Raw genomic sequence first — 17,173 nt, forward strand, 5'->3', positions numbered from 1 at the left:
GAGGCCCTATAGACTACAGCCTCCTTCGTTACAAAGGCCTGATTCATCCTGAGAGCACTATCCATCCTGTGCAATGAATGAGGCAGGGGTGATGCAGAAAAAAAAAGTGTGATCATGTAATTGGAGACTAAAAATGTATATTCACAGATGGGCCTGTGCAACCCTAAACCAGTCCCCCTGAATTCAGGCATATCCTAAATTCTGAGTTTGAATTTGCAACCTGAATGTTCTTTTAATGTAGCATGTTTGTGTGTAAGTAATTTCCTAGGTTTTTAGAGCAAAAATGGAAAAAGGAAGATCCATCATGTGGCATCCTACTGATATTAACATAGGTCATCAGTAGGTTGGAACTTTAGATCCATCAAACAGACCTCTGCAACTTGAACGAATGACTAATAGTAATAAGTTGCCATCCTCTGGTCAGCTCTGGAAAGGTGACCAAGTTATCTTTTCCCTTTGATGGGAAACGTTAAGAGCTTTATTTTTAAAAAGCAAGGACAGCGTTTGCAGAATCCAAAGTTGCCAAGTGACTAACAATCAGAGAACTCTTCATGTGTGCCTGTGGTTCTTGTTTTTCTCCTGTTCTAAAGCAGGTTCCAGTCCTGACTCTAGCAGAAGGGATTTTATGCAGCCTTCCAATTACCCCCTTCTGTAAAACGTGGGGGATGACGCTAGTCTAAGGTAGGAGGCCTGGTTTGTGGTAAGGGCTATTGAGTGCCTAGAATTAACAGCAGTCAGTGGAAGAGCTGGACTAGACCACATGGCCTGCTGCCAGCTCCCAGCCAGGAGGCTGCTCTCCATGTGTGGCATTCCTTGTAATTGAGGAGCAGTCACTTATTCTCCCACAAGGGTACCCCAGAGCAGTAGGAAGAGAGTGAGCAGAGAAAGTAGCTTGCTCCAAAGCATGGAGATGCTAGAGCTTCTCAAAACAGTTGTAAGAATTTAACATTGAAAAGACAACCTAATTTTCTCCAGTCTTGCTCTTCGAAGTGGCTGGACCATTTTTGCTGAAATGTTGCAAAATGTTCAGCCTGAGGAAGAAATTCCATCACATGGAAAATTTCAATCCAAATCGTTTTTTAGCTTATAATGAAAAAGCACTGACTACAGGTGCTATTGCCAGAACTGCCTATAATTATTTCAGAGGAACATTTACATTAAGATTTGTTAAAACAAGTATATCAGAACTTGGTTTAATGCAAAAAATCAGATGAGCACATTCGCTTTGGACTTTGTTACTAGGTTACCTGTAGTGAAAAAGTTAGAGCAAGTTCGGTTTCCACATGTCCGCTTGGTGGCAGCACAATTTCATGAGACCGTAGTATTCGCTTCGAGCCCTACACGGAAACAAAACCTGGTGAGGTAAAGGTCTGAGTATCAGTCCAGGCTTGTTCCTTTCACCCTCTGGGAACTGGCTAGTGCAACCTGGCTCATTGCCAAGGTTTGGACGCGATCACTAGGGGGCACTCTTGCAGACAGCAGGGTTTGTGGTAAAAAGACGATAGAACCTCAGTGTTCCAAACACCTCAAGAATGGAGGTTGCCGATAACTCAAACGCTGAACAAAACATTATGGTTGTTCTTTGAAAAGTTTACAACTGAACATTGACTAAATACAGCTTTGAAACTTTACTATGCAGAAAAAAATGCTCCTTTCCCTTTTACATAGTAGTTTACATTTAACACAGTACTGTACTGGATTTGCTTCCCCCCGCCGTTGCTGCTTCCTGATTGTGTACTTCCAGTCCGAAATTAGGTGTGCGGTTGACTGGTCAGTTTGTAACTCTGGTGTTTGTAACCCTGAGGTTCTACTGTATGGTTGTCATGGTATGATTCCCCACTCTGAACCTTAGCATCCAAAAGATGGGGTACCAGCATGAATTCCTCTAAGCTCAATTACCAGCTTAGTACTTGTAGCGCTGCCACCAACCAGGAATTCCAGTGCCTGGAACACTCTGGTCCCCACAAAACCTTGCCCGGGGAACCCCAAGACCCAGTCCCTCTGGATCTTAACACAAGGAAAGTAAACCCTTTCCCTCACCGTTGCCTCTCCCAGGATTCCCCTCCCTGGGTTACCCTGGAAGATTACTGTGATTCAAACTCCTTGAATCTTAAAACAGAGGAAAACTCACCTTCCCCCCTCCTTCTCTCTCCCGCTCCCAGACTCTCCCTGAAAAGGAGACAGTGATCCTAACACAGAGAGAAAATAACCTCTCTCCCCCCCTTCCCCCCCAACAATTCCCTGGTGGATCCAGACCCAGTTCCCTGGGGTCTCACCAGAATAAAAAAAACAATCAGGTTCTTAAACAAGAAAAGCTTTTAATTAAAGAAAGAAAAAACAGTAAAAATTATCTTTGTAAATTTAAGATGGAATATATTACAGTGTCTTTCAGCTATAGACACTGGGAATACCCTCCCAGCCTAAGTATACAAGTACAAATTAAAATCCTCCCAGCCAAATACACATTTGCAAATAAAGAAAACAAACATAAGCCTAACTCGCTTTATCTACCTAGTACTTACTATTCTGGACATATAAAAGACTGTATCAGAAAGATTGGAGAGAAACCTGGTTGCACGTCTGGTCACTCTCAGAACCCAGAGAGAACCACCACCAAAAAACTAACAGCACACACACAAACTTCCCTCCCTCAAGATTTGAAAGTATCCTGTCCCCTGACTGGTCCTCTGGTCAGGTGACAGCCAGGCTCACTGATCTTGTTAATCCTTTACAGGCAAAAGAGATATGAAGTACTTCTGTTCTATTAACTCTTACTTATCTGTTTATGACAATGGTGTTGCTGGATGGAAGCTAAACCTAGTCCAGCTTGAAGCTAGTCATGCTCTGCCCTTGACACCATCTACACCCTGCCCCCAGCCACCCTTTCCCTTGTGTTGCCTCCCCTGTTGCCAAAACCATTTCTACACCAGGCAGCACCAAGGGAAGCAGCAGCTTCTACCAGCAGAGCAGGGACACAGAGGGGCTCTATGTTGAGCAGCAGACAGGCTGCAAGAGTGAAGTGGGATCCCTGTTCAGGGATAGAGGCCTATTCAAACAGCCATCATGGGTGCCAGTAAAGAGGAGATGAGGCCTCATCTGAAAGAAACAGAGGTAGCTGCAGGAATGGCTCATGTGCCACATGGTGGGAGCACCCCAGACTAGTACCATTTATTGAGGACAGGGGAACTTCTCCTTAGAGATCTATGGACAAAGTGATTATAATAATAGTGTATGGCAAACTTAAAACTAAGCTGTCACTTGAAATTTCTAGGGATTCTCTTAGTCCTGCTGCCAGGCTGGGGGTCTCTGTAGGGAAGCGCACAATCTGGGATCAGCTGCAGTGAGTCTGCAGATAGTTCACAGTAAAGTGGAGGAGAGTTGTGTCTGTTTTCAGGAGCGCCCTACTTTGTTGCTCTGGCTTTGGGTTCTTACGTGTTACTGTTCTGAAATCTAAGGAAAATATTGTGCTGTACTGCAGCCTTCCAGCAAGAATACGTTTTTATCTAACTTGTCTCTGTTTATGTTGTGAACATAACAGTAACAGATTGACTATGCCCTCTTCCAACAAAGACCTACCCAGATGAAAAGCAAAGCACTTGGCCATTGCAGGATTTGGACATATTTGCAGTTAGTAATACAGTAGTAGCATAAGCAATATTTCTGCAGCACCAGCCTCAAATGTTCAAAAAGCATGTGATTCTTTTTAAAAACAATCTTATGATTTTTAAGCCAATAAATAGAGCGTTCTTCTTATCTGCCTGCTGGGTTTTGAATGCTTAGGGTAGGTTTACCAGCTTCTCTGCAACCATTAAAGATATACATTTCACTTTTAAAATTAAAGGTGAGATTCTCTCCTAATCAAATGGACTTTGGTGGCTGGGGCTTTAAGAAAAAACACCACAACACTGAGACTTGCAATAAGACTGGGAGAGCTGATGTGACTGATCTGGAGCAGCACTAATAATTTATGAATAGCACGTGCTAACTGTATGACTATATTAGTGCAACTCTACAGGTGGCTGTCAGCAAAAATAAGCAAGAAGGAAGAAGAGTTCAAGTTAAGCTACACTCCAGCAAACACTTGAGGGCTGCTAAAGGACAGTGGCAGAGCTATTACCTGGAAGGACTCAGGCTTGATTCCTGTTGAGCTTACAGAAGGGCCAAAGGCCAGGAACACAGAAGAACTATGCAGGGTTTAAAAGGAACCCTCAGAAGAGGGGACAGTTTTTCAAGGGAAACCAAACAAAGAGAGCTACTCAATCAGGGCTGTCTGAAGAAAGTAGGTTTGCCTACAGTACTACCTGGGGACTGCAAGGGGAGGCAGGGGATGGGCGTGTAGACAGTTTTAAAATCCTCCCAGAACACTTTGTTTTACCATTAACAAACACTACTTGGATTTTTAAGAAGGCTGTCTGGTCTCTGTATGCAACTGGTCAGACTCCTGAAGGAAGAACTGCAGGTGTCTGAACTCAGTCAGACCTGTCGGTTATTGGTGGATGCCCAAGGGGCTGTATCCCAGGGCTTGGTCTAAGAATGGGAGAACTGGAAAATTCCACCCCAGGAGAAGTAAAAGCAAGAGGCCTGACACCTGAGCATGTGCACTCAGCTGAGAAAAGGGAGAGAGGGGCACCCAGCCCTGCAACCATGGAAGTTATCAACACAGATGTTCTGTCAGTGCCAGAGCTCCTTCTAGTTGTTACAATGTGGCTTTATTTGTTATGCCACGCAGAGGCCTTATAATAAAGGACTAACACAGCTGCGTCCTGAATACATCACTGTATTCAAAGCAGACAAAAGGGACCCGAATGTTCAATTAAGTCTTGGGAAATGCTGTTAAATAACAAAGTCCGAAAGGGTCTCCCCAGGACGGGTACAGGCCTGGGAGGTGTTGACAAAGAGGCTAGCTAAGATGGAAGTTTGTCATGTCCTTTGGCAGGAATCTAGATGTGATTGTAACACTATCTTTGCAATTCTCTTTATTAAAAAGTGGATTAAGTCACTAGACTGAAAGCTCATGCACTTGGCGAACCGATATCACTGACATCTGAAAACGGCCTTCGTATCAGGAACTTGAGCTCATGTGCACCAAGTGACCCCAAAAGAGCTTTATCAGCACATCTGAATATTCAAATATGTCAAGACCACAAACCTACTGACTGCATGTGGTGCTGCAGAGACACTGGTCCACCTTCCATTAGTTCATCATAGGACAAAATAAATGTGGATGGTAATCAGGTGACAGTACAAGGTCAGCTCAATGGCACCCACATACAAAACAGTAGCTGTAGCCGCCACATCCCCTACAAAGGCCATCTAGAGATGCAAGGCCAGGTCAACGATGGATGAGAGGAAGGATGATCCGGTAGTTACAATTCTAGCTTGGGACTTGTGAATAGGGTTCCAGTCCCTGCTCTGCCACAGCCTTCCTGCAGGACCTTGGGTATGTCACTTAGTTGCTCCGTGCCTCAGTTTCCCATCTGTACAATGGGATAACAGCCCTGCCCTGCCTCACCAGGGGGTTGTGAGGTTAAACACATTAAAGATAGGGAGGTGAGCAGATGTTATGGTGACAGGGGCCAGAGAAGTACTCAAACTAGTTCCATCATGCCCTTTTTTACCCATATACTTAATACTTTCCAGGAATTTGCTACTTTTGCTGTTTTACTGTCTACATCACAGGTTTTTATTCATTTATTTTTAAACTTGAGGAAAAAAACTCTCTACAGTGAAAACAGCTGCCTCTTCAGACCTGAAATTTGGCACGCCCATGGAGTTGTGTGTGTGGTTCACATGCTGCTCAATCTCAGGAAGGGTGCATGTAAGTGACAGGACCATCATTTGGGAGCAGGAGTGGTGGAACAGAACTAAGTGATTCGAGCCCCAGATGGGCTGACTATGCATGCCCATTTGTATACCTTCCAGGGCTGCTTAAGGAGCCTTGGAACCCCTCTCCACAAGCCCCTTCCTCACCTATGAGAAGGGGCTCAATAAATCCCATGGCTCCTGAGGGCAAGGAAGTACAGAGCCCCTCACTCCTGCTCAGGATACCCATTTAGGGTAGGCACTGCAGGGCTCCTGCTCTGCCTCCCACCAATATTCCCTCTAGCTGGTGCCTAAAATCCCCACAGTCCTGAACTGCTAGCTTCCTTCACCTCTATTAGGGGCACAGATGGGAACTGGTAGCTAGGGGGCTGTGAGGAGCACCAGGAAGCCCCTTCCCCTCCCCCCCCCATCCCTCCCCACGGATACGCTCAGTTTTTGATAGGGAGGGTTAAGATATGTGCTATTCCCACCTCTTCGTGGCCATATAACCTGAACTGTGCTGCACAGGAATGGCGAGCAGTGTGATTAACTTCACTAACTCTATTTCCTGCTTCTCTAGCAGCTGTGTGCTGTTTTTCCTCCGCCACCATTCTCATATGGGCACTGAAATCTGTTTCTAGATATCCTAGCATAGGGGTTCTGGGAACTGAACTCCCTCATTCTGGAAGGGCACGAGGAACTAACAAAGCTGTTTGGATGCCTGTTCGTTAGAGAAGGGAGGGGATGAAGGAAATCTGTGAGGAAAACATTTTTGGATTTAAAGAGGAAGTGGCAGAATCAGTACCCCAAATAGCACCAGACCTGCTAGGGCCTGCTGGAGATGAGGATTTGACAGCCTCAACATGCACACATGAGGCTGGAGCAGCATTTCTTGCTGCTCTCAGACTGGCAGTGACAGCTGGTTGAATCCGTAGCTCTGTATTTGAATATTCTGGGTCTTCTTGTAAGGTGAACCCTTTAAGTTTAAAATTTTTTTTGACACAACTACTGAGTTCTCTGCAGAGTTTTTGGCTGCAGCAGCAGATTTAATCAACTTCAGCTCAAGATTAATGAGATTTTATGCCTGGGAATAGCCTTAGCTTTTAAACAAGGCATAAGCACTGTTCAGTGACAGGAATCCCCGTACATTGGGCTGAGCTTACAAGTAGCCCAGGAATGGCCCCCATTCCTTCCCAGCTTGGCTCCTGCCTACATGAACACTGATGCATGTACACAGTATGTATAAAATCAGTGCATTAATTTAGACACTTACAGGTCCATATAAAACACTTACAATGCAAGTTCATACACTTTAATATATATGTTATTTTAAAGTCAAGTGATATCCATTCTCTTGCATTTTGCACCCCTTGGAAACCTATGAAAAGCCACTTTGTTACCAGGACTACTGTAGCAGTGCAGTTGATAAGTGACTCTGTAGTTATTAGGAAGCAAAAAAGCACAAGGAAAATCCTTTGAAAGTGCAAGAGGGAGCATGTTAACTCCTGCCCTTCTGTAGCTCCATTTGACTGGCCCTAAGCTATCCAGGAGGGAAAAAACCTCTGTTCTGCCCTGAGACAAGATGTAGCATGGAAAACAGGTTAAGAGGTTGAGTTTTAGTTTTGATGAAGTTGGGAGAACAAGAGTTTGCAACAGAAACTCAGTTTCATAATATAAAGCTACTTTTGGCCTTAGCGATGGAAAGTCTAACTCACCGTGTGAAGATATACTTAAATACTATGACAGTGGAAGTACACAAGAAAGGAAAAAAATGTCAAGATCTTACTCACATACCTAACACTGCACAGCTACCTAAACAGCGTATTGTATTAGTGGAATAGTAGGTGATCATCTTCTTGTACACATGCATTACAAAATGCAACTTTAATTTTCACATTTCTTGACGTTTCAGCAGTTAACACTCACTGCTGCTGTAGTGTTGCACTTACCATTAAAGGTAGGCTAAGTATTAAATGCAAGTTACCTGCATTTTGACTGCAATGACCACAGAAATGAGCTCCTTATCCAATTCCTTTAAGACGACCAGTTTCTTTAAAGTCAAGGTACACAACCTGCAAGCAAGAACACAGGAGAAGCAGCTATGAGTTATGCCTGGAAAAGGAAAGGATATAAAGGCAGAGCACCCTGGAGGTACAGCATGCCCTTGGGATGAATTTCTTCTTTTTCCTTTCATGTATCGGAGAACAGAGTACAGACTACTGACCCACAAGCTAGGTTAAAAAACTACAAGTTCTTTAAGCCAGATAATCAATAAAACTTAGAATCGCACATTTTCAAGTATGCTGGCTATTTCACTTTACAACTTCTGGCCTATGAAGACCTACTCCTACCTGTTTGTCAACTGCTGTTTTCATGATTTCTTTTAAAAGTTAAGAAGCAGTTCTGGCCACCGAAATGGAAAAACACAGATTTAAGCTCTTCCCTCTGCCCCCTGCTGTTGGCATGCCAAGCAGATGAAAGTAGTGTCACATTCCACACATTGCTATTTTGCTTTGGTCAAAGCTGTTAAGAACATAAGAATGGCCATATTGGGTCAGATCAGTGGTCCATCTAACCCATTATCCTGTCTCTGACCGTGGCCAGTGCCAGGATGTTTTCAGAGGGAATTAACAGAACAGGGCAACTTGTAGAGCAATCCCAGTTAGAGGTTTATGGACACCCAGAGCATGGGGTTGCGTCCCTGACCATCTTGGCTAATAGCCACTGATGGACCTATCATCCATGAACTTCTCTACACTTGCAGAGTTTTTCAGCTGTAAGTTTCTCCAGTGATTGGAGGGGGAGGGACAGCTCAGTGGTTTGAGCATTGGCCTGCTAAACCCAGGGTTGTGAGTTCAGTGTTTGAGGGGGCCACTTAGGGATCTGGAGCAAAAATCAGTACTTGGTCCTGCTAGGGAAGGCAGGGGGCTGGACTCAATGACCTTTCAAGGTCCCTTCCAGTTCTAGGAGATGGGTATATCTCCAATTATTATATATTATGATTGGGAATCAGTGAAAGGGCTGGTTTGTGTACTCAATTCCTCAGGCATCAGAGAGTGTTTACATTAGCAGCACTTCCATCACAGATGACAGCAGCTATCCCACAGTGCAGCTCTCTCTTCAGTTTGATGATGGGTCTTGTGGGAAGGGGGGTGATCATGGGCATGGATATAAACAGGACACTAAGTAGTTTAGACTTGAAATTAGACAAAGGTTTCTAACCATTAGAGGAGTGAAGTTCTGGAACAGCCTTCCAAGGGGAGTAGTGGGGGCAAAAGACATATCAGCTTCCAGACTAAACTTGGTAAGTGTATGGAGGGGATGGTATGATGGGACAGCCTAATTTTGGCAATTAATTGATCTTTGATTATTATCAGGTAAATATGCCAAATGGTCTGTGATGGGATGTTAGACGGGGTGGGATCTGAGTTACTACAGAGAATTCTTTCCTGGGTGCTGGCTGGTGAGTCTTGCCCACATGCTCAGGGTTTAGCTGATCGCCATATTTGGGGTCGGGATGGAATTTTCCTCCAGGGCAGATTGGCAGAGGCCCTGGAGGTTTTTCACCTTCCTCTGCAGCATGGTCACTTGCTGGAGGATTCTCTGCACCTTGAGGTCTTTAAACCAGGATTTGAGGACTTCAGTAACTCGAGACATAGGTTAGGGGTTTGTTATAGGAGTGGGCTCGTGAGATTCTGTGGCCTGCATTGTGCAGGAAGTCAGACTAGATGACCATAATGGTCCCTTCGGACCTTAAGTCTATGAATCCTGGGTTCCCGCACAGCCTCCTCCTCCCCAAACACTGATAAGCTCCAGTAGCTCAGCATGGCTCCAAGCAGATCACATGCTCCATGGAGCAGGCACTGTCACCTGGCCAGATAAGTGAGCACTTGACAAGAAAACAGGAAGGGGAGTTTCAAAGTTCCCCGGGTTTTACAGGAGGAAGAGTGGATGTATGTTTACCTGGCGTCAGAGCAGCAGAGCTGCTGGCTAGAGTGGTTGCCTAGGCACAGTGGGACATCCTCCAGAGGCTACAAGCTGTGTGAACAGGAAGAATGTGTCTTCACTTGCTCATCACCGCAAAAGCATCACTAGTAAGAGCTGTATGCCTCTCGTGGAAGTGATTTTCTTTTTGCAGTGAAACTTCTGAGTTTCACTGCAAAAAGTCATTAACAAGTATAGACGCTCCCGTGGTTTTTGAGCAAAAAAGGGATTTTTTCTGCTTTAAAATGGCAAGTGTAGATATGCCCTAATTCTTTTCTGAACAGTGTTATACTTTTTGGCCTTCACAATGGTAACAAGTTCCTCAGGTTGAATGCATGTCGTCTGAAGTAGTTCCTTGTTTGTTATAAACCTGCTGCCTATTAATTTAATCGGGTAATCCTCCCATTCTTGTGTTATTTGATGTCATTAGTGATCCAATACCACTGTGCATTGAAATAATTCCTTGTATAAAGTACAGATGGAATCAGTGCAATACACAAGTGTTAATATCAAGAAACAAGCCTTAGTGTCTGGATTTTAATATTGGGCTGGCCAGAAAGAAGCCCATCCTCTCTGCATGCTCGGGGAAGATCCTGCTTCACTGAACCCTTTCTCAGACACCTCCTCCCAGCATAGCTCCTAGGTATGACTTCTCCTAGAAGCAATGTATAATCCTTACAACTCTACAATTTGGCTCAGTGTTTCGTGTGCATGGTTCCATCAGATCCTCTATTCATATGAGAACAACAGGGACTCTAATCTCTTTGGAGTTATCCTCCTAACGCTCCACACTTGTTTTGTCTATGCCTGATTTTTCTTTTTTCCTTTTTATTTGGATGGTCCTCATCACCACAGATATTGCCATTCCTCAGCATGAGTTATGCCAGGCTGCAAGGAGATGCTCTGGTCTCGCAAGAGATCAGATGTGAAAGGCCACAATTTAAGTGGATTCTGCACCCACCCTTATTACTTTGCTCCAATTCAATATTGTCCATAGGTCAATGGTTCCCAAACTATGGGGCATGCCCCCCTCAGTTGGCCTGGGCCAGCCCCCATGGAGGGTGGGAGGGAGCACCACTCAGCCCTTATCTACTCCAGATTACTTAGAGGTAAGAGGAGGGGCATGACATAAAAAAAGTTTGGGGGCCACTGCCATAGGTGAAGGGAGCCTAGTCAATTTCCTTTACGAGACCCATTGATTAATGGAAAATCTTTTGGAACAAAAGAGGAGGGGACAATTTGGTGAGCAATTCACACCCCCCACCCCACGCCCTGGCACCGTAACTACATACAAGGCTGCCCTCTACAGTGCATGCGGAAGCAGCAAGTGTGAAATTGACAAGCCTGCTCCATTTTATTCCTCTCTTGCTTGGTCATTGGGAAAATGGGTGCTGCTCTACATGAAGCACGTTCCTGTGCTACTAGAAACACCTGGGAGTGAGGAGATCAACAGATAGTTGATCCTTCCCATGTGCGTCCTATCCTATACTCCCAGTAAGAGCGGAGGACCTTGTCTCTCCTACATCTGTACATTGCACTTCCTGCCCCACCAAGAGCAGGAAGTGAAACTGACCCACACTGTGTTGGTTTCATTCCCTGGCTGCTGCTCCTGCAAGCACAGCATGAACAGGGCCTGAAGGCCCTGTCATATAACCTTGGTCACAAACTCATCAAGTTGCATCTTCAAACTAGTTAGGTCATTTGCCCCAACAGCTCCTATTGGGAGGCAGTTCCAGAACCTCTCTCCTCTGAACGTTAGAAACAGGGCTTTGGAGCGGAGCCCAGAGCTGGAGTGCAGAGCAGCTCCGGAGCAGTGGAGCTGCAGGTTTTTGCCTGGAGTTGGAGCACAACTCCAAAGCCCTGGTTAGAAACCTAATTTCCAACCTAAATTTACTCATGGCCACTATTCCATTTGTTCTTGTGCCAACATTGTCTTTAGCTTCCATAGCTCCTCTCCCTCCCTGGTGCTTATCATTTCAGCAGGACCAGCAGCACACGCTCCATGCTGGGAGTAGGAACACCTGCCAAAGGGGGCAAAGGGTCCCACGTCAGACCAAACTGGAGACTGGTGAGGCAGTGCACTCAGCTCCTAAGAGAGAGCAGATGTGAAAGAGCAAAGGCCCCTCTAGCAATCCCTCCTGCTGGCAAGGGTCCAGAGGGACCCCTTATGCATGTTCCATCATACAAAGGACGCAGAAGATTGACACCCTCTTCCAGCCAACCTCCCTGCACCGCCGACACCAACCATGGACAAAATCCCAGAAAACAAACCTAAACAAGTAAAACACAGAAATGTCGCTTCTTACGCGGGGGTTAGGTTCTAAAACCAGTACGTAAGGCGAAAATTGCATATAGTCAAAACCCCAGACTAGCAGCAAGCTGAGCTAGGCCAGCGCTCGGAACCCCAGACCAGCTCAGCCCGCCGCCAGTCTGGGGTTCCATCCGCTGGCTCCTGACAGCTGGGGACACGGCCCCGCTCAGCCACTGCTGGCCCGATGGACGGAACCCCCGGCTGGCAGTGGGCTGAGCGGGGCTGCGTCTCCCGGCTGGCAGGAGCCAGCAGACGGAACCGCGCATAGTTGAATTCATGTAAGTTAAATGCACGTATGATGCGACTCCATCGTAAAATGAAAAGCTCTACTCCACATAGAGGTTTTACCCCCAAAATGATCCAGAGAACCACAAGTCCCCAAGGAACTGTATTACTATCTATTTTACACAGAAATGTGTGCAACACTGGGACAATTCATAGTACCTCTGAGCCTCAGTTTCCCCATTGGTACAACAGGGATAACAGCCCTGCCCTACAGGGGTGTTATGCAGATGAATACATTACAGATGGAGAGGTTCCAAGATACTACAGGAATGGGCAGCAATGTAAAACTCTGACAAACTCAGCCCCTCCTTGGCCAGTTGAAGAGAGAGGAGAAAAGGGAGAATGGAGGCTCTCATACATGAAGTCCATCCACACAGAAAGGTGGAAGCTCAAACTGAGGGCAAGTGGGAAGGGAACAGCACAGAAAGGCAGAAACAGGGGGAGAGGAGAGTGAAGGCCAGTATGTTTGACTGCACATCTGGTTTTTACTGTGTGCCAGCACTAATTAGAAGTGATTCAGAGATAAATGTGTCCCCTACTCCAGATTGAGGGAGAGAAAAAAACCTCCATTCCTCACCCTGTCCCAAAAGAAATGTCAAGTGTCAAGCACATGCATGCTGCAGCAGAGTCAGGGACGAGAGTTGTGATGCCATTTATTTTCTTTATAATGCTGTAGCTGGAGAACACTCACACCCCCACTTGCCAAAATCCACAAAGCTGTGGCTGGTCAGGTGATGAGAGCAGAGGTATAACAGGACAGGCATTGTCTCTGCTGACAGACCAAAACAATAGGCTCTTTTTGTCCATCATACCAAAAGCTTGAGAAGGAAAAGGTACGTAAAGAAACAATTGTGCTCTCAGCACACACAGAAATATACAAGGGCATTCTGTTCTCCACTGACATTCTTTCAATTAGTCCTTTATAAGCTTTGATCAAACCCATGCAGGACTGCTGCCTGAGAAAACTCCCTTTACAGTGATCAGGGAAACAAAAGCAGTTAAAAAAAGACATGAGATACATCTGCTTTCTTTATCCATGATTGCCGGACAACTGGTACTAAAAGGCTCTTCACACCAAGAACAATGAAGCATTTATATCCTCTAGCAGAGGAGGAACTTCAGAGAAATCCACAGTGTAAAAATCTTTCGTGCAGTCAGCGTGTTTATTATTGCAGGTCTAAATCGTCTAGCTTCTGTTACTTTACAAATCAAAACAGGAGATGGGAGGAGACTAATGCTTGCAAAAAAAAACCATTTTAAAAAGGTTATTCCAAGGGAATATTGATTGCAGCCACGGCCACATTTGGAGTAATGCACCAACAGTGGACTCAGTGGCTAAAACCAACGAGAGGCCTCCATGTCCAGATATATACACAGAACAGTACCAAGATTATCCACAAAGGAGGCACAAAGGTACCACTCCCTTTGTGTTCCTGTCTACCTGCTTGGAATTTAAGTGATAACTAAGTCGCGTGGATCAGCAATCGTCTGCTCTTAACATCTTTATTAACTAGAAAATGTTGCAATGAGCATGTTAAATTTCATGAGCAATACTAAACTGAGAAGAATTATTAACACCAGGAAGGACAGAAATACACAGTGACCTAGACAGATTTGAAACAGGAGAATGATTTTCAGCTTGGAAAGACACATTCAATATACACAGGGAAAAATCTAGTACACAGCTATCCAATAGGAAGGAGGAAACTTGGAATCAATAATGCGAGAGAGACCCAGGGTGATGACAGAAGTAGGCTGAATGACTTGTAAATATTTCAAAACTGTATATTGCGCATGTGCAGCAGAACATTTTTAGTGCACTTGTTTCAGCAGCCACCTGTAACTGAGTATGCAAATACATAGCTAGTTCAGCGCACACAGGTGCGTTCAAGACATACAGTTAACCCACAAAAGCTTAGAACCTTCACTGTTGTATTCCTTGTTTTTTCATCTCGACTGTACAACCATGCAATTTTTGCATTTAATAGATAGGTAATTTTGATTATTCTAGCTCCTTTCATTTATGTCAAGGTTGGGATTGGGACAGACGTCCCATCTCAGCTTCTATTGGCAGGGACCTTTTGTGGGTGTTTTTTTTTTGCTTTTCTCAAGGCACTTAAATATGCATTGGGAGCACAGATAGGTGACACTCAGTTTCTGAATCTGAAATGAAACCTTGGGCCTTCTCTTAATCATAAACCAGGTTTTCATTAAAGAGTCAGAGGTTCATGCCTAGATTCTGCATCAATTAGAGCTATAAACTAGGACAGAATAAACATGTCCAATGAAAACAAAAGGCTCTTTCTAATGTAAAGATGTGATAGCCTGACACTAGCTTTAAACAAAAACCTGGTCTTCCCCAATTCCTTCAGCCTCACACTGAAGGTACAGAAGCATAGAATTGTAAGGCTGGAAGGGACCTTGAGAGTTTTTCTAATCCAGGGGTTTTCAACCTTTTTCTTTCTGAGGCCTCCTGCAACATGCTATAAAACCTCCTCAGCCCACCTCTGCCACAACTGTTTTTCTGTATCAGCAGATTAAAAGCCAGGGCCAGCATTAGGGTGTAGCAAGCAGGGCGATGGCCTGGGGTCCAACACCACAGGCAGCTCTGCCAAACTAAGTTGCTCAGGCTTCAACTTTCAGCCCTGGGGCCAGCTAGTCGAAAGCCAGCCCTGGACTCTGACTTATTTTGATGAACCCCCTGAAACCTGCTCACAGCCCGCCAGGGGGCCCCGGACCCCTGGTTGGGGAACCACTCTCCTAGTCCATCCCCTAGTGGTGAGGCAGGATCAAGTATATCTAGACCATCCCTGACACATGCTTGTCCAACCTGTTCTTATAAGCCTCCAACGATGTGGATTCCATACCCTCTCATGGTAACCCCATAAAAATTAAACAATTTAATATTGGTATACAGTGATGATGATTGTGAAGCTTGGTTGAAGTGGAGGAGTCAGAGGGTGGGATATTTCCCTTACTGCTAAATGATGAACTAGCAATTGGCTGAGCCCTCAAGGGTTAACTCTCTCATTCTACAAGGCAGCAGGAATGGAGGGAGTATGAGAGAGAGAGAGAGAGATGCAAATTTCCCTTTTAAGTACATTGCCTTGTTAATTAGATCAGCTTGCTGAGACCGCACCTGCTGCAAGCTCCCTCTGTCTTGAGCCCTGGTGTGTCCCCACCATACTCTATGGAAGCTGGGGTAAGCGGGGTGCAGGAGCAGGACACTCTGATTTTAGCCCCCTTCTTCCTTCTGCCCCCCCTCCCTCAGCAAGCAGGAGTCTCAGGGGGCAGCTCCAAAGGCAGAGTGCAGGAGCAGCACACGGCAGTGGGGGGAGGGACTGCTGGACTGCAGGCAGCTGCTGCACAGGGAATTTAGGGGAGCAGGGAGCTGATGGGGGGCTGCCGGTCCAAGCCTCCACCAGCTAGCTGCAATGGGCTGCTCTTCCTGCAAGCAGTAGACAAAGCAGGCGGCTGCCAAACGATGTTAGAAAGCAGCATTGCACAACTTTAAACAAGCGTGTTCCCTAATTGATCAGCGATGAAACAACATTAACCGGGATGACTTTTAAGTGAGGAGTTACTGTACTACCCAGAATAAAAAATATCTAACATGCCCAGGGTTTTTTGTTTTTTTTTCCAACTTGTCTTCGTAGATCTGGTTTTCTAAACCTTACTTTTTTTGCTCTCCTCTAGACTCTCCCCCAGTTTAGCCACATCTTTCCTAAAGTGTGGTTCCACAAACTGGAACAAATGCTCCAGCTGAGGCCTTACCAGCATCAAACAGAGCTGGACAGTTACTTTCCGTTTCTTAGGCTACATCTTCACTACCCGCCGTATCAGCAGGTAGCAATCGATTGCTCAGGGATCAATATATCGCGTCTCATTTAGACGCGATATATCGATCCCCGAACGCGCTTATATCGATTCCATAACTCCACCAACCCGAACGGAGTTGCGGAGTCGACATGAGGAGCCGCAGACATCGATCTCACGCCGTGAGGACGGTGAGTAATTCGATCTTAAATACTTCGACTTCAGCTACGTTATTCACGTAGCTGAAGCTGCATATCTGAGATTGATTTTCCCCCATAGTGCAGACCAGCCCTTACATACAACACTCCTGTTAATCCACCTCAGAACGATTAGCCTTTTTGCAACTCCACTATAACTCCCACATCTTTTTCTGCAGTGCTACTGCCTCACCAGTTATTCCCCATTTTGAAGTTGTGCATTTGAGTTTTCCTTCCTAAGTGAAGTACTTTGTACTTGTCTTTACTGAATTTCATCTTGTTTACTTAAAACAAATGCTTCAATTTGAATTCTAATCCTGTCCTCCAAAGAGCTTGTAACGCCTTTCAGCTTGGTATCACCTCCAAATTTTATAAGCACGTTCCATTCCGTTATCCAAGTCATTAATGAAAATATTGACTAGTACCAGACTCGAGAGAGACCCCTGCATGATCCCACTAAATACATCCTCCAAGTTTGACAGCAAACCAGCGATAACTACTCCGATTACAGTTTTTCAACAAGCTGTGCACAAACCTTATAGTAATTTCATTTAGACCAGTGCTTCTCAAAGTGATGGTCCGCAGACCAGTGCCGGTCCACAAGCCATCGGCTGCTGGTCCGTGGCGAGTTTCCTCATAAAAGCATCAAATAGGATAATAATATGCCACATAGTAAAAAAAATTGCCAGTCCCCCACATCAGATAGCTTGAGAAGCACCAATTTAGACCACTTTCCCCTAGTTTGCTTATGAGAATGTCATGTGGGTCTGTCTCAAAT

General features: G+C 45.3%; 1 protein-coding gene across 5 annotated transcripts in view; it reads right to left on the reverse strand.

The window, feature by feature from the left end:
• PACS2 (phosphofurin acidic cluster sorting protein 2) overlaps positions 1 to 17,173 on the reverse strand; it is a 162,065-nt gene that overhangs the window by 103,229 nt on the left and 41,663 nt on the right. For all 5 annotated transcript variants that reach the window (XM_050963097.1, XM_050963095.1, XM_050963096.1 and 2 more), the window contains exons 2-3: positions 7,787 to 7,874; positions 1,248 to 1,337 (exon numbers count right to left, since the gene is read on the reverse strand). In XM_050963097.1, the coding sequence (XP_050819054.1) occupies positions 1,248 to 1,337; positions 7,787 to 7,874 (178 nt within the window). The remainder of the gene's footprint in view (positions 1 to 1,247; positions 1,338 to 7,786; positions 7,875 to 17,173) is intronic.

The sequence above is a fragment of the Gopherus flavomarginatus genome, chromosome 7 (genome assembly GCF_025201925.1).
Source record: "Gopherus flavomarginatus isolate rGopFla2 chromosome 7, rGopFla2.mat.asm, whole genome shotgun sequence".
Classification (NCBI taxonomy): domain Eukaryota; kingdom Metazoa; phylum Chordata; order Testudines; family Testudinidae; genus Gopherus; species Gopherus flavomarginatus.